Below are 24,783 nucleotides of genomic sequence, written 5' to 3' on the forward strand. Positions count from 1 at the left end.
CATCAAAAAAATATAGAAAGACCAATAACAACATGCAATAAAAATATAGGAACCAATAGTTATGTTTTTCCTTAATTAAATCTCACTTTTGAATATGATATTATATATAAACAAAAAATTACACAACGAGTGAATATATAAAATAATTTGTTCTTCTCCCTTCATAATTATATTAAAGACGAGAAATTTTATAATTGAATACACAATTTTCTTTCTCTAAAATTTTAAATGCATGCAGTTAATTAGCTATCAAACTTGCATAGCATATATCTCATCAATATATCAATATACATAATTTATAATATAAGTAACATAATTCACAAATTATAATATATTATAATTTCCCAAGATTTCATGCATTAATATGTGAAAAACTTGTCTATTTTATCTTATTTTATTTTTCTAAAAGAAGTCATGTGGAATATAAAAATGCGAATTGTTTAAAAATGTTTAAAAGCAACCTTCTAGAGATCATAAGCTTATTTTTTATTTGTATTTTATTGTTGAGGCAGGTAAGACATCAATTGTTAAAGACAAATTTCTCACTCATCTCAAGCATGTGCTCATCTAACATAAGATCTGAACCATTTAGATTTTTCTCTGGATGGTCCAGATTACATCTAAATAAAATATTATTATTACATATTATATTTATTAAAAGAAAAATTTATTAAAATTACAAAATAATTTTAATAAATTTTTTTATTTTAACATGATCTAGATTTAATTTAGATAGTCCAATTTAATATTAAAATTTTTATAACTGATGTATATTAATTATTTAGGTGTAATTTGTATTATCCTAAACTATGTAGAGTATATCTGGATAATCAATATACATTAATTATAAACATTTTAATATTAAATTAGACCCTCTAAATTAAATCTAAACCAGATTAAAAATAAAACATGTATTAAAATTATTTTATAATTTTTATAAATTTTTATTTAAATAAATATAATGTAATATAATATAATAATAATCTTTGAGATGAGCATGGAAACTGGACCTGACAAATTCGGGGTTATGGTTCATATACACACACTAATTTGAATCTTTTATATATATGATATTGACTACACAAGTATATTTATGATAGATATATCGAGGTATAAAAAAAGGTAATATATAGAAAAATTGCAAATCATATAAGGGTCATGTTTTTTTGTCCTTTTTAAACCTCTCTAAATACATGATTGTAAAACTGACATACTCTCTCTATTTAAAAATGTAATATATTTTTTGAGGAGTTGAATATTAAAAAATCTAAGACATTTTTAATCTTTTGAAATATAATTATTACTTTTTTTAAAAAAAATGTCCCTATTGATGAATGAATTTATATTTATTGTAAAATGTTTGATAGAGATAATATAAAAAGATAGAGTTAATTTGAAAGTAAGTAACTACTTTATTAAGGGTTGAGATTTAGTTAAAAATGCCTCACATTTTTTAACGGAGGGAGTATGAATTTATTCATGAACATTAATTACTTAAGGAAATTATTATATATTCAATTGAATGGTCTAACTTTAGTATCTACTATGGTTCCATGAGAAAGAGATGAGCAGTTGAGAATTATTAATTCAGAAATCACCACTTCCACAACCTATTGCTGATGTGGCGTGCGATGATTGGGTGATGATAAAACAAAACTACTTTGGAGAGTCGGTGTCCCATTATGCTCCTAAACAACCAGAGAGCACCAAAAAAGGTTGGTAAGGTAATGCTGCTCGATTAATTTCTTCTTCTTCTTCTCTTGGTCATAGCTGGAATTAAAAAGTTTACATGCTAGCTGGGTTAGGGTTAGGGTTAGAGTTAGTCACCAACAAAGCACTGATATGTATATATAAACGATCATTTAAAGAATCCTTATTCAAGTGTTATTTCAGCTGGTAGTACTGCATCATATCGAGACTGTGAGAGAGAGAGAGAGAGAGAGGATGAAGAAGGTGGTGACAAGAGTTGACGACGCAGTGGTTTGGAACATTCGATACGGAGAATGTCAGAAGAATCATGCGGCTTCCATGGGAGGGTATGCTGTGGATGGTTGCAGAGAATTCATGGCTAGCTCCGGCGAGGGCACAAGTGGGGCTCTCACTTGTGCGGCTTGTGGCTGCCACCGCAATTTCCACAGAAGACACGAGCAAGTCGAGGGTCGTCTGTGAGTTATCTCCTTCAATTCTGCCTCTCAACCCAACTAATAAACGCAAACACACCCACTTAATTATTATCTTTATTTATACACGTTTGATATATAGTTGTTATGCCTTCATAAATTTGTGTGTGGGAATTATCTATGTATATTGTTACTTACTGAACTTTAATGGTCCCGATCTTGATCACTTCCTTGGTTTCTGAGTGGGGATTGTACAACAGATTCCATTCTTGATTTCTTGTCAAGAATTAATTGATATATATTATTGGATGCTTCAGAGTTCTCAGAGTTTAATTTGTTTTTGTAATCTTCTTACACACACACACACATATATATATCCAAGTGATCTCTATTCTCTCGTAATTTGCTTTTTCCATAGCTTTCACAGTTTCTTCATCTTCTTCTTCTCTTCTTTCTATTCCCTTTTTTTTTAATTCATGTTTCGCCACAGATACTCGGTGCAAATTAATGTTAGATGATCTTAACTAGCGTGTCATCAATTAATTGGAAACCATACTGGTTTTTTAAATTTCCTGTTTTTTGGGCACTGGATCGATCGAGGAGGGAACCCGTTCATCTTTTAGATAGGGCAAACATATTTCCTTGTAGATAGTGCCCCTCACTCCTTTGATTGGAGAATTATACCCATTATACTATGTAATACAATTATCTTTGTCAAGCTTTTGCGGATACAAGAAGCTAGAAGCTTAGAAGCGCAAGCCAAGAATATAATTTTTTTATCAATATACCGAAATCGGATATATATGTGCGTCTTTCATTTGCATATATTGCATATATACTTGATCATCTAGCGACGTGGATTTTTAACAGTTTGAAACAGGCATGCATTTGAGATAAATTTATATTATATATATATATATATATATGTCAGTGTCAGAAAGATTTCTCAAACCAATTATAACGTTATGGAATGAGCGGCTTTTATAGTTTCACTTCTGCAGGATAGGCATATCCATAGCGTCTTATGTTCTCTCATTGGCAAGAAAACAGGTTAGGGTCTATATATATATGTATGTATGTATACATGTATCTGACGAAGAAGATAATTTATCCTTGTCATAAAATCATTTAGCATTTGATGAAATCTATTATAATTCCAAGCAGCAGGCCCACCTGGATCCCATCATGTCCGGGATGCATATTAGTTACTTATATATTAATTAAAGTTGTCTAAAGGTTGAGCCGAAAATTTTTACATATAGTTGACAAGTAACTGGTCTCTCTTTTTTGGCTGGTCAGTGGTATCAGTTACAAACAGCATTAAATAAATGTTTCATAAAAGACAAAAAGGAGAGCACAATGATGCAGATTCATTAATATATAGTTGGAACTGGAAGTGGCAAGCACCTCCACACAATCTTTTGCCTCATGATGTATGGGCATTTGAATTGATTATTGCTTGTTTGATCGATAAAGCATGCACATAACACACAGTTCAATAAATCAACCCAACTCATCTGTTAATTTTGATTTTGTGGGAGATATATATATATATATACACACAATAATGTCTATGCCGTTGATGAGGAAACTGAGTGAAGTCAGGCCAAACAACAACCAGTGAATGTGGTAGATGGCATTATTTTTCAGATGAGCTCTATTGACTTTTCTTTAGAGTAGTGATCAAGTAGTCTGTACAGGGCGGCCGTCAAGTATATATTTTAGAAGATATTCTTTATAGGGAGTGGACAACATTGATGGCAGACACAAGCAATTAGCAACTTAGTCACCCCACCTTTGTATACGGGGATATATATGTTGTAGGGTCCGTAAAAGATTGAAGTGAGCAAAAGACTGCTAAGTATTGAATCATTCGTGTGCATGATTCATGTGATGAGTCCCCTGATTAGGTATAGAAGCATGGTTGGCCTAAAAATATTTGTCTATGACATGTCTGGGGAAAGATGAGCGTGCTTGTCCTTGTTTTGTTGCTGATTCTCACTTTCTGCTGTACGTTTCAATTTGGCCATTCTGCATGTTCATGAAAAGCACCGGAATACATATGCACCCAAATTCCTTTTGTTGAGCTCTCAGCTGTGTGTTCTCCACTATACATATATATATGTCCCATCGTTTATTTATATTAATTACTCTACAAAATGAACTATATTTAATAAGCAGCCAATTTTCCAGAAGTGAGCAGTACTGCATCGTGGACTATAATTAGCTAGTTAACGAGATATATATTGACACTTCTCTATGATTCTTTACTCTCTAGAGTTATACAGCGATATTGGATGAGAAATTTGAATTAGATGTAAATATATGGATATGATGAGATAGATGGGATCTGTTATTTAAGTTTATTAGAAAAGACAGAATTTTCAGTTCCCATGGAAAAAGAATCTGCAGTAGTGTATGATACATGTGCCATGGAAAAGAAATATTGCTACTACTTGCATTTTGTGTGCGTGTGTAGAGAGAGAGAGAGAGAGAGTTTAAAGATGTTTTTCCTTTGCTTCATCATAAAGTTTTTTTTTTTTTTTGGGTACAATCATAGATTTGTTGCAGTACCTAGCTAGGAGGTTTCAATGTTTTGAGCGCGAATAATATCACCGGTATACATATGCTGATATGAGATTCATCTGTTGCGACACACTCACTGATGAATTAGCTTCAAGGGAAAATGAGGGCGGATTTTAGTTTTGGATTGTTTATCAGTTTTTGCGAATAATATGGGCGGATTAAGTTGTCGATTACTTTCTAATTAATGTCCAGCCCTTTGATTAGTCACACACAGCGATAATTGAAATAAGATGATCATGTTCAAACTTTTTTTTTTTTAACATGTCGCGGCCTTCTTCTCATATTAATAGCAAAGAGTAAAAATTACATCAAAGAAGGAACCCCATGAAATCAACAAGCTAAGTGATAAGCAAAATATTTAAAAGAAAAGAAATCGGAAAAGTAATAAAATGTAAAGCAATGTAACGCACACGCACATTTCCATTTCCTATAACATATATAGTTAATGACATTTACTGATGTGAGCATTAGCTAGTTAGTGTCTTCCTTGCCTTCCCTTCTCTCATGTGGCACTTGACCAGTTGACCTTGATCTCACGTGGGCATGTGCCTAGTAAATTAATTAAGGCAGCTAGCTATTGCCACGTATCATTAATTAATGAAGGTTTGTACAGTGCGGCCAGCCGGCTGGGCCCTAATATTTCGGCTTTCACGTTATCTGATTTTTTTTAAAAAAAAAAAAAAAAATCCGACCTTAGTAGTGACTTGTGAGCTATAAGTACGGGTGATGCATTGCTGAACGTGGGTTTGGCTCCAGAATTGCTGCGCACAAAGCAGGCCTTAATAGGTATGCAATAGCCCCAGCCTAATCATTATTAAAATTGTCAATATAATTAGGGTTTAGTTTAGTTCTGTCTGGTCTTAATTAGGACTATATGAGATCACGCCTTGCTGAAAGCCTTCTTAGAAATGGGACGTAAATTTCTTAATTGGTCTGATATATATTTATAAGGCCTTAAAGCTCATTCTAAGAACTTAACCCGGTTATTTCTACCATATATATATGTATATATAGCTAGACAATCTTAAGGGCTGAAAGATCTTAATAAATTTGAGATATTTTTTTGGGCCATTGCATTAATGTATAATATTTTGAACGTTTGTAAACACATATATAAACTATACACTACAAAAAAATGTTGCTTTTGGGGGTCTTTTCCTGCTTTAGATTAATTTTAAAACACCCCTAAAAGTGATTCCGGGTTTTACTAAAAATACTACCAAAATAGGTGCCGCCACTACTTTGGCAACGTTTTCCTAAAACATCGAAAAACCACAAAAAATGCTTCTTAAAGAGGCTTTTTTTTTTTTTTTACTGAAAAAACCTCTAAAGAAGTCATTAAGCTAAGGAATCTTTAGAAGCGTTTGTTAAAAAAAGCCCCCCTTAAGAGGCATTTATGAGCAAATGTCATAATTCTAAATGAATGTCCATTTTTTGTAAATCCTTCCTTATTTGATATTGATTTTTTGACTTTTCAATCTCATTCAGTAATATAAAGATTAAATTGTCACATACATTTTTTTTTTCAATATGCATGACATATAAATTGTGACGCAACAAATTGTTTGCCCAATATGGTAGATTAAATAAAATACTTTTCTTATGCCATTGTTGAATGTCTTCACTATATGTACCTCAAAACCTTTTGGCTAATGAGCCCGTCACATTATCTTTTTCAAAAACATTATTAATATTATCAATTTGTTTCAAAATATCCATGCCATTTAAAAGAATAAGAGAATCTTTACGCTCATGGCTTCCATCAAATTTAGCTCAAGCTACCCTAAATTTGTAATTATGATCCAAAAATTGACAATGCCCCATAAAATAGCATTTTCAACTATGAGGAAGTCTATAAAAAATTGAATCAAATTTCCAAGACGGGCAAGCTAATCCTATGTGTACATTCCAACCAAATAATGTCCTTAAGCTTAGGAAATCACTAATAGTCCATATCAAAGCCGCACGCAAATTAAAAACTTCCTTAGAGTATGAATCATAAGTATCAAAACCAATGTTCCACATATCTAACAATTATTGAATTAATGGTTGTGAGTAAAAATCAATGTCATTATCAAGTGCTCTGTTTCTAAGAATAATCATCACTAAGATGAAAAAACTTTGTTTCGCACACATCTATAATGGAAGATTATATGGCATGAGAAGCACTGGCCATATAATATAACTTGTACTCAATGTCCCAAATAGATTAAAACCATTTGTAGCCAAAGCTAGCCTAACATTTCTTGTGTCTGCTGCAGATTTTGGGTACAATTTGTTGAAATGCTTCTAGGTCATAGAATCCCTCAAATGTCTTAACATATGATCATCACTTCTTTCATCATAATGCCATCTCATATGTTTGGATGTCTTCGATGACATATACAACCTCTGTAAGCATGGTTTTAATAGAAAATATCTCAAAATTTTTGCAGTTTTTTTCTTTCCTTTTTTCCACTTCTTCAATTTCCATGTGGAAGTGTTGCACTTTTACACACTTCAATGTCTTCATCAGGACTCCTGCATAATATACAATTATTTGGACACATATCAATTTGGACCCCAGTAATTTATTTATCTTTTTCCTTGCTTCATAAAATGATTTTGGAATTTTAGCATTTTTAAATATATCTGCTAATAATTCAAAAATCATGGACATTGCCTTATTATTGATTCCACACAAGCACTTGAAGTGATATAATTTTTTCAAAAAAAAAAAGATGTGTATTTTTCAGACTCATCAAACAAAGGTTGCTCTCCCTCTCTTAAAAAATTCATAAAAATTTCTAGTCTCTTCATCCATTTGATTCAAAAATAATGAATCACCACCAGCTACTTCTTGAAAAATTGCCATTTCTTGTGGCTCTTCAAATGCATCATGAATTATATTAATGATGGGATTTTTCTGTTGCACTGGGGATAACATTTCAATTCTTGCTTTTGAACTTGCTAAGATATCTACACATTCATCTACCCTATTACATGTCTCCCCATGCATTGCCCAGAATGTACATCCTTGAGGAAATTATTTTAACACCAAGTGCTCTCGAACATCATTTCTCTGATGCCATTTTTTAAAATTACATTTTGGACATGAACAAAGAATGAGTTCAACTCCATCTTCATGTGACGTTGCACAATCTAAAAATGTTTCAAGTCCATTTAGATATTTTTTCAAAAGTTTGAGGCATATTAATCTATGATCTATCCATCACTGAAAACATTTAAATTTTATGAGATTTATATCCTGACAACAATAAATTCTACACATTAAAAATATTTATTTATAAACAATATTTTACTTATTTATAACTTAAATTTTTACCTAAATTTAATTTAATATTACATTTAACTAAAATCACTTAAAATTAAAAAATTGAATATCATCAAAAAAAAATAAACACGCATTAACTAAATGTATATTAACTCCATCATCTATTTATTTTGAGCAAGTACATAATAATATTAAAATAAATAACTATATGGATAAAAAATTTAAATTTAATCATAAAAATTTTACTAACATGGACTCACAAGCTTCCTTTACAAATATTTTGAGTAAAATATTTCAATAATCTGCAAATTTTTAATTCAAATAATCAAAAAAACCATATAATAAATAAAAATTTATGAAAAAAGATTCCAACAAAAAAAATTAGGCAAGAAGACATACTTTGCGCAAGTAATTTTCATTTGCCCGCCTTTTATAAGCCAACGAGTAAACACCCGCTTCATACATAGGGGGCGTTTGTAGAAAAATGCCCCCATGGCCGCATTTATGTTTGAAAATGTCCCAAATGTTACAGTTTTTGAGGCGTTTCAGTAAAACACTTTAAACAAAATGTCTCTAAAGTACACCTTTTTTGCAGTGATAGAGCTCTATCTAGTTACTAAAATTGTTTCTTAGAGGATCGACCAAACTTACTATTTAATATGATTGTGTGTGCAGTGTGAGAGAGAGGGGGAAGCGGAGTATGGTCTTTAGATGAGATGTTAAATGGAAGAATATTATTATGATCACAAATTAATTGTTTGGATTAATGCAAAAAATAATAGCGTGCAAAACTCAATAAAATATTAATTACTCTTTCCGTTCAAAAATATAAATTATTTTTTAAGGAGTTAGATGTTAAAAAATATAAAGTATTTTTAATCTTTTAAATTATAATCATTGCATTTTTTTTTTCTAAAAATGCCCTTCTTTAATAAATCATTTTATATTTGTTTTAGGGTCAAACACCTTATTAAATTAAGATAAATATAAAAAAAAGATTAATTTGGAGATAAATAATTATTTTTTTAAGAGATGAGATTTTATTAAAAAATTTTTATATTTTTAAACGGATGGAATATATAATTGTGGCTATTCCCACATTAAATAGAATCAACCATTAAGTTGTAACAACTTGGGAGTGACTCTCATCTTTTTCTTTTACTTAATGGATTCAATATCTGGAACAAAATCAAATAAACTACTTAATGCACTCATATTTTGTCACATATACTCTTATCGTTACAAAAGATCATAGACAATTTTTACACCTAATAAGAGAAACTCTTTTATATTTATGTAAGGTTTAAAATAAGTCGCGGTTTGTGAATGAACAATAAGGCGTCTTCAAAAATTGTGCTAACGTTCATGGGCCAAAGATGGAAGTTTGCTTCAAATAAGGCATTGGACCGTAGAATGAACCACTGGACTGACGAAGAAGCCCATTTACTGATTTGGACTCAGCCTTATTCCTCTGTCGACGTAATTTATAGATGCCATCACAACTATTTGTTTTTTTTTTAAATTTTTTAAAAAGTAAAAAACATCATCATTATTTTCCATTAATAAATATTTGTTTTAATTTCATTTTGTCCCTGTCATTTCTATCCTTTTAACATATGAACATACCCTTGGTGCAATGTTCAGGTATTTCCCGCCTTGTAATTCAAGATAATGCAGATTCCTAATACTCTTAAAAAGAATCAGGCTCATCAGACTGAAATGTATGCAGATTCATCTAATCTAAATCATATATTATAAAACACTTTGAACGTGTTATTTTCTCCGTCAAGCTTAATCAATTTTTTTAGAATTTTGTTTCCGAGGATAACATTTGATCGTTCTATTCTTTTAAAACGATACGATATTACAGCAAAAAGAAAAAGAGCCTAGGAAACAAAAAAAAAAATCTAATTTAAAACTTGAAAGGCAAAACACAAAGAGATCATGAGTTCAAAACACTTTATCATTTCATCCGGATTTTGAATTTCTACTGCAGTAAATAACATTTTACAGTAATTTAATAAAAAAATAGTTAAACAAACTCAGATTATAACATAATTGTAAGAAAATAGGAAAACATAATTATTTATCCCTCTAATTTAAGCATGTTTTAGTATAAATTCTTATATTTTTTTTTTTTTCATTGCCTGAGGTCCTTCTAATTTATTTTATTTGCAACATGAATTCCTCTATTTTTAAACATGATAAAAAAGACCATGATAAGACACAATAATGTTAAATACGGTGACATGCAATTAACGCTGTTAATTTGTGTTCAGTTGAATTATAATTCAGCTTATTAACGCCATTATTTATCCTAGTGTGTATCATGTTTCAAACTGTTGAAACATAATTTTACTTCTACACAAAGATTAATGTTGTTTGTTTCGGGATCATAAATGTGTTTTTCAGAGAAAATATATGAAATATGAAGGAGATAGAAAAGCTGCGTGATGGGATGTCGCTCTCACCGCGTCTCCCGACTCCCGCACATGCCATCCTCTCCCCAATTATTAACTCTTGGAAATTGATATTCTCATGACGCAACAAAAATTATTAACATCATTTTAAGGACCCCGAACTTTAGTAAAAAGTTTCCGTTATCATTAATAAGGAGAAAAGTATAACAGAAATTTTAAGTTTTTTGAAAAAAATAATAGAATATTTAAAATAATTAAAATAGTATTAATTCCTGGTTTAAATGTTTAATAGCTATCGTTTCACAGGCATACCCACTTTATCTTGGAAGAGGGGGCTTTTTTTTTTCATCTCCATCATTCAAATTATATTATTAAATAATTTTTTTAAATAATAAAATTAATAAATGGTGGGAATGAGAGAAGTGGAGGCAAAAAAAAAAATGAAAAGGCTCTCGCTCCCTTTATCTTGTTCCTCAGTGTCATCCTGCGCTCGTTAAAAAACATGAGGTGCTTAATCACAAATCTAGACGGCTCAAGTGAAAATTGAATTATTTTATATTTAATTTTGAATTCGGACTGTAGTAATTAAATTTAAATAATGCATGTCTCACTATAACGATGATCACGTAGTACTTATAGTGGTCATCCGGTAACAAGCCCTGAACGTAGTGGTCGAACCACATTAGGTTAAAGGGTGCATTGGAAAACCTTATAAGTATAGTATGTAAATTTTACAATTTTACAACTTATACTCTTAATATTTTGTGCTTTTATAAAAAAATATTTGGGTTAAAAAAATTTTTTTATATATAATATTTTAATAATTTAAATAATATATGAGAAACATATTTACAACAAAAAACTATATCAACTTGATCGATGTAATTTTTATAAATAAAAAATAATGATCAATCTATTTATATTATTAAAATTTTAATTTTAAGATAATTATTATTTTTAAAAAATTATTAATTTTATATTAAATTTTTTTGTACCCTAACTCAGCTTCAACACTGATTGAATGGGAACTCCTTCCATGTGCTTTTTCCATGGCTTCATGACAGCATCACATGGGTGGCGCCTCAGCAGACAATGAAATAAGGTCCAATCAAAACTCAATACTAGTTTTGGAAAAATAATGAACTCTTGTGGCGCACATGATTCTTTTTGTTATCTCATCCACAAATCGATCATCCATATTTTCTTTGATATTATTTTTTAGTTGGTTCAGATACGAGCATTGTTAAGCGCATCCACAAATCGATTATCCATATTTTCTTTGATATTATTTTTTAGTCGGTTCAGATACGAGCACTGTTAAGCGCAATTGAAGATAAAGCAATTCTCCCAAAAAGGGTTTTTACTATTCATATGAACCTGATCTCAAAGCCGATTGTATTCCTTTCAACTAAAACCAATAAGTACTTGCTTGCTGTTTTCCTATTAACATTGTAATAATTGTTTGTACCTTTAATAAGAGTGAAATATAAAATCAGAGTAAAAAAGAGCACATGGCAATGTCGCGTCCAGTAGATCCTGGCTTGAGACATGAATGTTTTGTCGAAGATGGAGGGCCCCAGCGTGAAGAAAGTGCACATGTCAAGTAGTGCAGTTGCGGGAGCGGGACAAAGATGGGGGGATAAGATGCCCACCACGCGTCCAATTATGGCATTCAAGTCTTAAAATTGCCCCCTTCCTTCACTCAACCACTGATATTTATAGCCCACCCCGCACTCTGTTTCTGCACACTTGATTCACAAAGAGTTTCATAGCTTTCTCTTGCAAATGGCCGTCGCGACCAAGCTTGCGTGCTTACTGTTTCTAGCGCTCCTGGCCATTGTCATGATCCCACCCCAGGTCCATTATTTTTATATGTCTCCATTCTCAGTATTCTCAACACTTAACACAATCTAAGACGGCCTTCTTCCTGATTTGTGCAGGTCATGGCAAACAATGCAGACCAGCCACACGCTTCTCTCACCGTAAGTCCCTTCCTTAATTCCTCACCGAAATTCAATCACACTACTATTCCGATATCTGATACGAGGGGTGATGCATGTATATGTTGCAGGGGAACTACGGACCTGGCAGCCTGAAGAGCTACGGTAAGTAAGCTAGAGCTAGCAACCATATGAATGACACTCACAGTAGTAGCGATGAATGTTAATTAATTTAAGATAGATGAATGGGTGAATTGGTTATTGATTAGAGTGCCCGGGGCAGTGCACGAGAAGGTGCAGCCAGACACAGTACAAGAAGCCATGCATGTTCTTCTGCCAGAAGTGCTGCGCCAAGTGCCTGTGCGTCCCTCCCGGCTTCTACGGCAACAAAGCCCTCTGTCCCTGCTACAACAACTGGAAGACCAAGCGCGGAGGCCCCAAGTGCCCTTGACTTCTTTCATTTCTCCATCTACTCTTGAGCCGTATTTATCACTCGGCCTATCACTACGTCCCCATTTTCTATGTTCACTGTGCTCTAGCCTTTTTCCAAACGCCCCCGGCGTTTTTCTATTCACAAAGGGCCTCAAGTTCTATTCGGGCCGACTCTCACACCCATGGGCTCATGTATTTTACTACACCCACCATCATTTTAGGTCTGTATTCAAATTTCAAAGGGTTAAATATAGTTATTTGGATGGACAATTTTATGTCCTGGGTGTCCTAAAAGACTGCACTGTGATTAGCTCGCTTAAAAATTTAAGTTTATTTACTCCGTTTTTTCCCAACAATTTTACTCACCATGGGTGTCGGTGGTGGTTTTGGATCTTTTTTGGTTTTATTTTCCCTAGTCTCCTGTGTTCTAATTAAAAAAATTTCAAACGCCTAGGAGTGTACGGGATCTTGTTCCGATCCAGTTCCTAGGAATTATAATCGATATCGTGTCCTGGCCATCAAAAAGATCTTTTTTTAAAAAAAATAAAAAATCCATCAATTTCAATAATAATAATAATAATATGAGATATAAAATTTATAACAAGATGTAATATTCACAAGTTACCCACATTGTAACTCATCTTAGACCTCGTGATATTTGAGTTTGAAAATCATCAGTAAAATCTAACCTTTTTTGCCTGCCTTCGTTGGAAAGAGTGGGAAGCCAGGCTAATGAAAAACAAGAAGGGAATCATTTGATGCTCCATGACGTCGCCTTTTGTGCGCGCTAGGTTAATGAAGCTTTGGATCCAATTAGTGAAATAGACATTGTCATTAATACGACTAATCAATATCTAAAAGATAAATAAAAAAGATTCTCCGTTCCAGAAGTTTGCTATTATATAATCTAGCAGTGTGAGACAAAACTCACGGGCTCGTGAATTAGGAAGTAAGAAAGTTCCTAAACATGCTTCCTTTTGACGAGTACTTGCATAAAAAAATCACATACCACAACTCGTAAATATCAAGAAAGGGTCCCCTATGCCTAGCCAACTGATCCCAGTGGATGATGGCCCATAATATCAGATAACGACAAGAAAAGGATTATCGGGTGGCGCGTAAAAATAATATGAACGGTGTTGCTCCCAAAAAAATTGAAAATTTTGTGTGTGTGAACGACGAAATAGGTAAAGACAGCGGGCTAACTGTACAGGTGTTGTGTCCATTTTCTGTGTGAACTAGCTGAAAATATTCAATGTTCAAAACCCATTTATTTATCTTTCCTCAATGGAAGAAATATCAACGGAGAATGGTGCATGGTAACCATTAAAATAGGGCATTGATATTTGACATATAAGTCCTACTAAATGAATTTATTACATTAAAGTTTTTATACATTTTTAATAAGAAAAATGGGTGAAAAGGACCTGGTTAAAACCAAAATTATTCCAAAAGCTAAATGTACTTAAAGGATCAAGTTGAATCTTTCATTCATTTAACAGTGTTATCATTTAACCAAAATGCCTTTATCTTAAACAAAGAAATTTAAAAAAGAAAGCCACCATTTCTTCGCACGATTTAGAGAAACATAAGAGTTAAGAATGTTGTAAAATGGTCCATTGTGAGGACGAACTTGACCGAGCAACAACGATGATATAAGGTTTGAACAAGTCGTGAGTGACAATTTTTCAAAAAAACAATCCCATTGGAGAACCAAACCATCGAAGAACCAGAGAGCCGAAGCGATGGTCAAGTAGTTGTGACGCGTGGTGTCAACAAAGTAGCAAGCAGTGGTGTAAGAGGACTTGGTCGAATGAGGTCAAGAATGACTAGAAAGTAGTGTGCATCTTCTTGATTGCCTCAAAATCAAATATTCTTCATATTGCACCTTTTCTTGAATATTGCGTCTCCTCTTGTTGAATCCACTCTCCATTGTCGAGTTCAAAAACATATTTAAGTTTGTTTAATTATTCTTTATTTACACTTTTTTACTTTATGTGTGAAATAGTGACTAGCTATTTAAACTAACTCTGTTAAGTCTCCTATTCAACGAAAGATGATCTTTTCATAAATACATTTTAAAATATAATCACTTTTTCATTCAATCTTCTAAAGGGATTCCTTAATCAGCATTTTGTTGTAGCTCATTTAAGTTATGAGATGCATGTAAGAGCTTTTTGACTTGAATTTATTTTTTTTCCTCTTTAGAAAAAACCTTATGCTTTGATGTGTATAAAACATTAATGAAAACTAGTGGCCATAACAAGTGGGTCATTCAAGCATTAATACATAATAGAAAAATATCATTTTCGACACATAGATGAAAAGATGGATGTAAATCTCATAAATAACACGAGAACATTAATAACAACCTAAGAACATTAATAACAACTTAAGATTCAACAGGCTCATTTTGAGTGTGTAACATGCTTAAAGTTTACAGATACCTCTTACTTGACATGGCTAAAATACTCATACCTTAATTTAGTCACAAAAGAAAATTAGCAGTGTGAGCATACCCCTAAAACTATCAACTTGAGTGTCTTGTGGAAACCAAAAATCTTTCCTTTACTATCAAATGTAGCCTACCACTTATCTAGCTTAAGCATTATGTCTATGTTTACTTGCTCCATGCAAATTAAATAAGTGATTTTATATATTAGCTAAAAAATGCAGTATTAATGACAATAGATAAACAATAATGTAATTTAGTTTCTATGAAAAACAACGATCCCTTATATCTTGATCAAAAGATGCAGTGAATTCTCCCTTAAATGACCAATGCTTGTATATAAAATTAAGAGGAAGATACAATATGCAATAGCATTAATTTATGAAACAGGGTGCTGGAAAGAAGTTAAAATCAATTTTCAATATCTCAAGTTTTAAAACAACTTATTGTTATAACCCCACATATGAAAGCAATAACATTTTCAAAAGCTAAAAATATGAGATACTAAAATACTATTGAACACTTAAAACTTATAAATAGAGATAATAGAGCTGTTTAATCCCTTTGCATGTCAGATGTAATGCTTTTCTTTTAAAGAGGGCATGTGAAGAGTACCAAATAAAAACCATAAAAATACTTATAAATTCTTAATATTAGAGGCTTTAAATTTTAAAGCCAAACATATGCACTGAACGAGAGTTGCTTTTGCGATATTCATTTGGAAGCATTCATGAAAGTCTCATAATGGTATTGTCATCCACTATTTCCCAACACTATGTTACACATAAAGTAAAAAAGTGCAAATAAAAAATAATTAAATGAACATAAACCTATTTTTGAACTTGACAATTGAGGGTGGATTCAAAGAGAGGAGACCCAATATTTAAGTAAAGGAGTAATATGAAGAATATTTGATTTTGAAAGAATCAAGAAGATGCACACCACTTTCCAGTCGTTCTTAACCTCATCTGACCAAGTCCTTATTCACATTGCTGATTGCTCCTCTGTTGATGCGATCCGTCACCATTACTCAACCAATGCTTTGTCTCTCTAATTCTTCAATCATCTGGTTCTCCAATAGGGTTGTATTTCTCAAAACTTATTACTCACAACTCGCTCATTCCTCATATGGTCATTGTTGCTCTATCAAGTTCGTCCCTCATTACCGACCATTGCACAGCATTCTGAACTCTTATATTTCTCTAAATCGTGCGAAGAAAGGAAGAAGAAAGGGTGGTTTTCTTTTTCAAATTTCTTTATTTAAGATAGGGGCATTTTGGTTAAATAATAACATTGTTAAATGATAAAAGATTTAGCTTGATCCTTTAAGTACATTTGGTTCCTAGGACCAATTTTCATTATAACTAGGTGTTTTTCACCAATTTTTTCTTTTTAATATTAATTTTCTTTACCAAATTACCATATTACCCATAATTTGAAATTACACTGGAACTCAATGACAAGTTGTGTATAAATTTATGATTTTGTTTATGATTGGTGACGATTATAAGTTCAGGAGTCACAACTATTTTTTTCCAAATAACAAATTGGTTTCAAAAATTGGAGCTTAATGACAATTTTAGCATAATAACTAACAACTTTCATTATACGTAATGATAATTACCATCTCATCCGTGATAAATACTTTTAAAAAATTCAACTTATGAATTGTAAGGGTTGGTAGTCATCTAGAATCCAATAACAAGTTTTGTGCAACAATTAACAACTTTTATTATGGCTTAATGGGAAAAACTGCCCAAGAAGTTTTTTGAAATGAACATTGGATATTCTTACCTTTTTAATTGGAGTAATTTTATCTCGAAAGTGTTAATTAAAAGTGAAACAATTTTGTTATTTTTCTAACATTTGACTAACCAAGTATTGAAGACTTTCATGTGGCAGTAAGGGGGGGGGGGGGGAAGCTTTCCCCTAAAGCACATTTGCTTTCTCATGAAGCATCATGAATTTTCCAATCAAGAAAAAGTGAAGCAATCTGAAAAATACATCATTGTGAATTTTTCAATCTCAAAATCGAGTAGGCTATGGATGCCCTCAACTTCGTCATCTCTCATTTTTTTTTGGTGGGATTTTTATCATTAGTTCACCATTGTAATTTTTTCATTAATTGATTGTTCGAATTTTATGTTGGATTGATGCTGGAGCACCGTCATTTCTACGCATCAGACAACGGCATTCCCAAATCTTTTTAAATCAAATAAACATGCAACTACATTCATGCAAAATACAAACAGATTAAAAAAAAAATTCAAGCATCTAAAGGGAGAGCCCAAACGTGACATGGGAAAAAAAAAGTTTACCTTGAAAGCTAATTTGACCATAAATCACACAGAATATCATAAGTAGAAAGAGAGAGTGTAAAGAGAAGAGGTAGCAAGAGGAAGGAGAAGCCTACCTGCGTAAAGTTTTTAGACAAAAGTAAGGTTTAACGATCAACAATTAGTTAGATTAAAGTGAGGCAAAATTTCTCCCTTTCTTTAAATTTTGAAATAAAATTACTCCAATTAAAAAATAAAAATACTTGGTGCTCATTTCAAAAAAAAAACTTTTAAAGCATTTTTATTTTTTTAACCCTTTTATTATTATCAGTGGCGACTATAAGTTTAGCCATGGTATATAATTAATTTTCAGAAATTGAACTTCTTGGTTTAAAGGATATAGAGTCACTTGGAGCTCATTAACAAGATGAGTATAAGGAGTAACAACTTTAATTATAACTAATGATAACTACAAGTTCGGTAATTATAACTATTTTTGGGAACTTAGCAGTGACAACGGTGGACAGTATGATATTTTAACGAGAAAAATTAAAGTTGATTAAAATTTTAATTTTCTAAATATTTTCTTATATTTTTAATTGTGCGCTAAGTGTAACAAATATATATGATTTGATGTATTTAGAGTATTCTCATTAATTACTTAATAAGATAAGGATATAATTTTTAAAAAATATGTAACATATGTTTAATGCCTTATATTTTTAATCAAACAAACTTTTAAAAAATATTTTATATTATAGCTCAGTTAAAGTATCGCCAATGGATTTAAGAACTTCAGTGCACTTAGCTCTTTTGGTGAGATCTATATATCAATAGTGTACATGAGTGGTCTTCATATGTCATTTGTCCAAATGTTAATAAAAAATGCCCATTTACCCAAAAATAAAATAAAATAATGAACGGGTTGATCTTTAATGAATCCTCACGGCGATGGTACGGATTTCACTTCGTCCAATGGCACTCGCTTTTCACTTACCTGCACAATCCTTAATAAGGTAAATCAACAAATTTGACTCTGACACTTGACATCACGTTGCGAAAAACTCTTGAATTAACTTCATAAATTTATTATTTTTATATTTTTAATTTATAAAATTATATTAATTAATTTATAAATTTAGCTTAGATGAAAATTAATTAAACTTAAGGGTTAACTCTTCAAGTTTATAACTTTTATATTTTTAGTTTATGAAATTGTATTAATTTACTCATAAATTAAGACATGATGCAATCTATTAAACTAGCTAAACTTATTAATTTTTAATTTTTAATTGAGTTGAGCAAATTAGGTATATACCATATAGAACTTACTTTATAGAAGCGATAGGGCACAGTTTAAAGAAAAATAAAACTCAAAAAGTAAAAAGTAATATTAATAAAAAATAATAAAAATAAGTTGTCCCATTTTAAAATTTTTATGTTGAGTGTGATAATTTATCAATATAGATAGATTTAATTTTAATAATTTATATTTTAAATATATTTAAATCAAATTATGGTTATATTTTATATTTTAATTATTTAATCATATATTTTTAATGATTATTTATTAATAAAAGTAAACTCTCTTCTACTTATATTTTTATCATAAATTTACTTAAACTCACATATTTGACAACCTTGCTTAACATTATTGGATACGATCCACTCTAGTCTTAAAATTCAAGCTTCTTTTTATTCCTTCCTAGCAAACAACCTAATCAAATTTTATTCCCAACAAGAAAACTTTTTAAATAGATTGAATGCAACACAACATTTATAATATGTTTAATTAAAATTTTTTAAATCACCTAAATAAAATTTTACGTAACATTATTTTAATTAATTTTATTTTTATAATGAAATGCACAAGTCATTTATTACCTTTTCTCTTTCTATTATCATTGATATTATAATTAATTTATATTTAATATAATTTAAATATTATATTTTTATTAAATAAATTATAAATGACATACATTCAATCTATTTCTCTCCCGACAAAAGCATTAAACGGGATTTTCTGCCTTAGAATTAAATTTGAAAATATTACTCTTGCAGCAATTAGCGGAAAGAATTAACTCAGTTATTAAATTAAATTAGTATTTAATTATTTGATAAAAAAAGGAAGGCTAGCGGAGACTAAGATAAATCTCGAATTCAACCACGCGATTGAGTCATCTGTGGGCCTGCACCTTTGTCAGAAAAGTCAATTCCTTTCCTCTTACCGTGTCCCAGAGCACGACGATGGAGTCGCGTGGTTGAAACTGACGATCATATATCTGCTTGCGAGTTGCGAGTTCGTCTTCACCCATTACGTCTGGTGATTAATTAATGAGTACCCAGATGCAAAATTTATGCATTTATCACCTCGTGTTCTCTCTCCCACCTTATTGATGTTTACTTCTGCCCTCTTCAATGTCCCCAGCAACATTTTCTTAGGTTTCCTGTGGGCGTGCATCTCTTCCCCTATATAGAGGGTTTGGACGCTTTTCTAATATTGTTGTAGTTCCAGAGATTGTTAGCTGATTGCGTGCTCACTCCATCTGATAAGTTCTTGCTTTCCAGGTTGCTTCTTCATTTTCTTGTGCACATCTGTTGCTGGTTCCGATGACGCGTCAATGCAGACTGAATAAATTTGAATTTCTGGGTCGTCCTGGTCATTTTTTTAAAACATATATCTGTTTTTTCTCTTAATTAAAATAAGGGACCATTTCCCATTGTGCTATATGTGGCAATTTGTTGTGAATGTGCTGCTAGAAATCGTTGTCACTAAAACATAGAGGGTTTAACCGCTTAAGAGCCATCAATGGTTATGTCGTTTCGTATTTATGAATTGCAATTTAAGAGTTGCTACTGCGAAGCCATCGCCCTCCTCAGTTGAAGCTCCTACGTTGTGTATTCGGTTCGTGCTCTTCATTCACTGTTAGAGAACATAAGATCTAACTATTTTCTGCTGCTTTTTGCCTTGCTCTCTGCTGGAATCCCAGAAACTTACATTCCTTGTTTTTCAAAAATGTCAGAGAAGAACATGGTTCCATCAAGATTAATATTTTGTTTGATTGTGGTTTCTATGTTCCTTTTGGTCATGTCTTCGATTTTCCTCCTTCAGTTTAGTGATCATTCGTTCATACCTAGATCGGTGTTTGAGCTTATTCTGGTCAATAACACATCATTTTACTTCAATCCCAATATCAAGAAGGAGGAAAATATACTTCCTCCCTTCCCTGCTGGAGACAAAAAAATTCAAGCTCAAAGGCCCGGGGATTTGGACTGTCAAATTTCCAAATCAAGCCAGAAACTGAGTTCCATAGAACTACAGAGAATTATGCCATGTGACCCTGCTGGGGCAATTTTGAGAGTGTTCATGTATGACTTGCCTCCTGAATTTCACTTTGGGATATTGGGTTGGAAGGGAAGTGAAAGCCAAACATGGCCATTGGTGGATGACCCGAAACTAGTCCCATCATATCCAGGTGGACTAAATTTACAGCACAGTCCAGAATACTGGCTCACCCTTGATCTCCTGTCATCAAACTTTGCAGAAGTTGTCCGACCTTGCACTGCAGTTAGAGTGCTTAATTCAAGTGAAGCAGATGTAATTTTTGTTCCGTTTTTCTCATCTCTGAGTTACAACCGGCTCTCTAAGATTCAAGGGGATGAGAAAGTTAGCATGAATGAAATGTTGCAAGAAAAGTTGGTACAATTTCTTTTGAGCCGGGAAGAATGGAAGCGTTCAGGAGGAAAAGATCATCTCATTGTAGCTCACCATCCTAATAGCATGCTTGATGCAAGAACAAAGCTGGGCTCGGCCATTCTTGTTCTCGCAGATTTTGGAAGGTATCCTGTTGAAATAGCGAATATAAAGAAAGATATTATAGCACCCTATAAACATGTAGTAGGTACCATACCAAGTGCTGAATCATTTTCATATAAGGAGCGTCCCACTCTCTTGTATTTCCAAGGGGCAATATACAGGAAAGATGTGAGTATTTTCCATATTCTTTTTATCAGTTTAATGCATTATGACTTCATCACAAAAAATCTCTAACATTGACTTTTGTTATTATCTCTTGTCCTGTTTTGGCCAGTAATTGTATCTGGAGTGCAAAAAAGATTTTTAAAAAAGCTTTTGCTCTTTGCATAATTTGGCAGGGAGTGGTCTTTGACATGACATTAAAGCCTCTGTGGCTAAGTAATTGGAGTTTGATCCTTGTCACCTTCATTTCTTGTTTTTTCAACATTATCGCTGTTGAATTATTAATAATTTTATTAATTGTGTTAGTGATGCCGTTTTACCAAATTACTATGCATATCAATTCTATGGTTTACTAATTTTAAATCTGCGTGATAAGAATATATTCAAATTGATTTAATTTTGAAGTGGAAACTCTTCAGGGAGGAATTATTCGCCAAGAACTGTATTATCTTCTCAAAGATGAGAAAGATGTTCATTTTGCATTTGGAACCGTAAGAAGAAATGGTGTACGTGAGGCAAGTCATGGAATGACCTTATCTAAATTCTGCTTGAACATTGCTGGAGATACCCCATCCTCCAATCGTCTCTTCGATGCTATAGCGAGCCACTGTGTTCCTGTGATTATTAGTGACAAAATTGAGCTACCATTCGAAGATATCCTGGATTACTCAGATTTCTGCTTATTTGTCCGTGCCAAGGATGCTGTGAGGAGAGGCTATCTGCTGAATCTGCTTAGATCAATCACACAGGAGAGGTGGACTGAGATGTGGGAAAGATTGAAGGAGATTACGTTGCACTTTGAGTATCAATATCCATCCCAAAATGGGGATGCTGTGAATATGATTTGGCGGGAAGTTGCACACAAGGTTTCTTCCACAAGGTTTGATTTGCACAGGAAGAACAGATACAAGAAATCTCAGCTTCTTGTCAAGACTGACTGAAATACTGAGGTGTTCAAAGGTTGATGCATTTTTTATTTTGGTTTGTCATATTTTCAACCAACATTCCTCCATTTTAACTGTTCTTAGTTGAAGTCCCATTTTTTAGTTGTAACTTTAGTTTTGAGAAAGCAAATAAAAAAATTGGATCATTTTTTTTCCCCTCACAAGGGCGTGGAAGGTGAAAACTTGTGAAACAGGATTATCAGCCATTGTCTTGCAGGCTTTTCATTATTAGTATCGATCATCTTGTATACAAAAAGTCTTAATTTTTAAACCCGTGGAAAAACCTAGTTTGTGATTTTGTTGATAAGCACTGTGTTAGATTGAGATGTTAGCAACTGCCTCATGAAAGAGGTCGACAGAGGCAAGATCATATAAACACACACACACACACAGAGCCTTGTCATTAGAAAAGAAAAGTGCACTATATTTTGTATTTGAGAGCTAACATGATCATTAACTATCCAGCTATTTGTACCTATAATTGGTCTAACACTATCATTATGCTAGCGCAAAGATGGATTTCAGCTAGCTGATAGATTCATGGTAAAAACATTGTAAGAAAAAGAAAACCGTAGAAACCCAACCAACCTCCGTCAGAATCCTTTAAGCAAAGAATGATGTAACTCGCCCGTCATTTCTCTGCATTGTAAAAGACAGCAACAACAGCTTGTCACCATCTGTTATGAATAGGGTCTGACCCTTTCCGAACTGTTCTTTTGTCTGATTGATCAGGATCGAAGGTCATTGAAGGTGCAGGTGCCAATTCCATCTTTGTTTGCAAATGCTCTGTTGCAACACCCTTTAGGCTACGAAAACTTCCAGGAAGCGGTGACTCCTCCTTGTTCCATTTCAATGCAAGATTCTTGCTTGTCAGGCTACAAACTCTGTATGGTTCAGAAGCTAAAATCCCAATACAAAATAAGAGAACCAACCCTCTGAAAGTGAAGAAACTCATCCTTCTGTGAAATGGAAAATGTTGGAGGAACGGAAGCTTTTTTGTTTAAAGCAATAATGGAGAGGAGCTGGATAGCTTGAGTCAAGTGTTATTGCCAATGCCTGTAAGAATAAGCCTGAAGTTTATCTTCTACGGGATTTGGGAGGATAAAAGCATAAAGCAGGAGAATAAGAAGGAGCAGAAGATGTAGGGAAGTTTTAGATTCGCCTCAATCATAAGCATGCTCTGGAAGCTGATATATAAGGCTGTTTTAGTCGACTATGATAGGTTTGAACAAAAGTGTTGATTGGAACAATATCCTTGGGAAGACAAGTATCTTTTCATTCAGTTTCCCTACATTCCTATCATTTGCCTTGCTCTTTTTTACCAAACAAAGACCGAATCCTCCTTCTCTTGAACACTTTATTAGCTTGCCACGTCACTGAACTTGCTGACATGTCCTTGTACCATATCCTTAAGACAGAACCAATAACTCTCTGCATAATGCTTAATTGAACCAGCAGTGCCTCTGGATTTACTATTGACTATTGGGAAAACAATTTTTTTCCTTTTTAACATGATATAAGAAAACTCAACTAGCGTTTTGCAGTCAGTGTCGCGCCTAATACTAGAAGATTCTGACTGGCTAATTCTTGAGAGGCCTCTTGTCTTTACCTTTCTGAGTCCATACAACTATATGAATAAAGGAGAATCTTGAATGTGTTCCATGAAGTTCTCATGACCCACTAAACTCTGTTGTTAAGAAAAGTTCTATAGATCTTGAATTTTTAAGCCGAAACTGTTTCTTTTTTTTTTTTTTTTTGCTGGTTTTGAGGATTGAAAAAGAATAGCAGGGAATTGATATTTTGCTTTATTTAGGTAAGAGGATGAGGCCAAGTATGCGGGTGGTATGGGTAAAAGAAGCAAAAGGGTGTCTATGGGAAGAGAAGAGAGGGAAGGAAGGCATTAAAAGTAGAGAAATAGGGAGAAGGTGGGGAATAAGAAGAACAAAACGAAGCAAGGAGTGGCTTTTGCGTTGCCAGCAGCAGCAGCCAGCACTTTCTTTATGGGTAAACCATCTTTAGAATTCCAAGCTCTACTCTCCATGCAACTAAAATACACTTGTCCTGGTTTCTTGTGCTTAATGGACCTCCTTTATGCTTTTATTTCCTCTCTTTGGATTGCTTAGCCCCAAACCTTCCCCGTTCAAAGTTTGAAACATAATGTTTCTTTTGCTTCCAATTTGGTCTCTAAACTTCGGATTTGAATCCTCTGCAGTGCCTGTATCATACAGTGCTCAAGTGAAGTTTTAAAACTAACACTTTTATTATATGTTTATATTTTTTCTAGTTATGTAATAAAATTATTATTTTCCTGATTAGCTGTGAGCACTGCACAAGTATTACATGGGTGAAGATTGATGATC

General features: G+C 32.7%; 3 protein-coding genes across 4 annotated transcripts; all 3 read left to right on the plus strand.

Annotated features, from left to right (window-relative positions):
• The first annotated feature begins 1,697 nt into the window (after positions 1-1,697).
• On the plus strand, positions 1,698-2,453 carry LOC129307761 (mini zinc finger protein 2-like). The gene is made up of 2 exons (XM_054948637.1): positions 1,698-1,724; positions 1,894-2,453. The coding sequence occupies exon 2, from the start codon at positions 1,945-1,947 to the stop codon at positions 2,167-2,169; it is 225 nt and encodes a 74-aa protein (XP_054804612.1). The 5' UTR covers positions 1,698-1,724; positions 1,894-1,944; the 3' UTR covers positions 2,170-2,453.
• A 9,657-nt stretch (positions 2,454-12,110) lies between these two features.
• On the plus strand, positions 12,111-13,066 carry LOC129309641 (gibberellin-regulated protein 6-like). The gene is made up of 4 exons (XM_054951296.1): positions 12,111-12,257; positions 12,341-12,382; positions 12,472-12,505; positions 12,610-13,066. Exons 1-4 carry the CDS (start codon positions 12,186-12,188, stop codon positions 12,789-12,791), a joined length of 330 nt encoding a protein of 109 aa, XP_054807271.1. The 5' UTR covers positions 12,111-12,185; the 3' UTR covers positions 12,792-13,066.
• A 6,624-nt stretch (positions 13,067-19,690) lies between these two features.
• Positions 19,691-24,678, plus strand: LOC129309243 (probable arabinosyltransferase ARAD1). Of its 2 annotated transcripts, none has more exons than XM_054950724.1 (3): positions 19,691-21,485; positions 21,899-22,439; positions 24,237-24,678. In XM_054950724.1, the coding sequence occupies exons 1-2, from the start codon at positions 20,517-20,519 to the stop codon at positions 22,418-22,420; spliced, it is 1,491 nt and encodes a 496-aa protein (XP_054806699.1). In that variant the 5' UTR covers positions 19,691-20,516; the 3' UTR covers positions 22,421-22,439; positions 24,237-24,678. The 2 variants fall into 2 exon arrangements, with proteins under 2 accessions (XP_054806699.1, XP_054806698.1); XM_054950723.1 differs by lacking the exon at positions 24,237-24,678 and adding an exon at positions 23,156-23,776.
• Positions 24,679-24,783: the final 105 nt, after the last annotated feature.

The sequence above is a fragment of the Prosopis cineraria genome, unplaced genomic scaffold (genome assembly GCF_029017545.1).
Source record: "Prosopis cineraria cultivar Desert tree isolate PC_DT_omini unplaced genomic scaffold, ASM2901754v1 PC4, whole genome shotgun sequence".
Lineage (NCBI taxonomy): Eukaryota > Viridiplantae > Streptophyta > Magnoliopsida > Fabales > Fabaceae > Prosopis > Prosopis cineraria.

Bases quoted from the DNA above. Each gene is read 5' to 3' on its own strand.
- LOC129309641 (XM_054951296.1), top strand. From the start codon at position 12,186: ATGGCCGTCGCGACCAAGCTTGCGTGCTTACTGTTTCTAGCGCTCCTG. The intron at 12,258-12,340 runs GTCCATTATTTT...TGATTTGTGCAG, and splicing joins TTGTCATGATCCCACCCCAG to GTCATGGCAAACAATGCAGA. The intron at 12,383-12,471 runs GTAAGTCCCTTC...TATATGTTGCAG, and splicing joins AGCCACACGCTTCTCTCACC to GGGAACTACGGACCTGGCAG.
- LOC129309243 (XM_054950724.1), top strand. From the start codon at position 20,517: ATGTCAGAGAAGAACATGGTTCCATCAAGATTAATATTTTGTTTGATT. The intron at 21,486-21,898 runs GTGAGTATTTTC...GAAACTCTTCAG, and splicing joins GGGCAATATACAGGAAAGAT to GGAGGAATTATTCGCCAAGA.
- LOC129307761 (XM_054948637.1), top strand. From the start codon at position 1,945: ATGAAGAAGGTGGTGACAAGAGTTGACGACGCAGTGGTTTGGAACATT.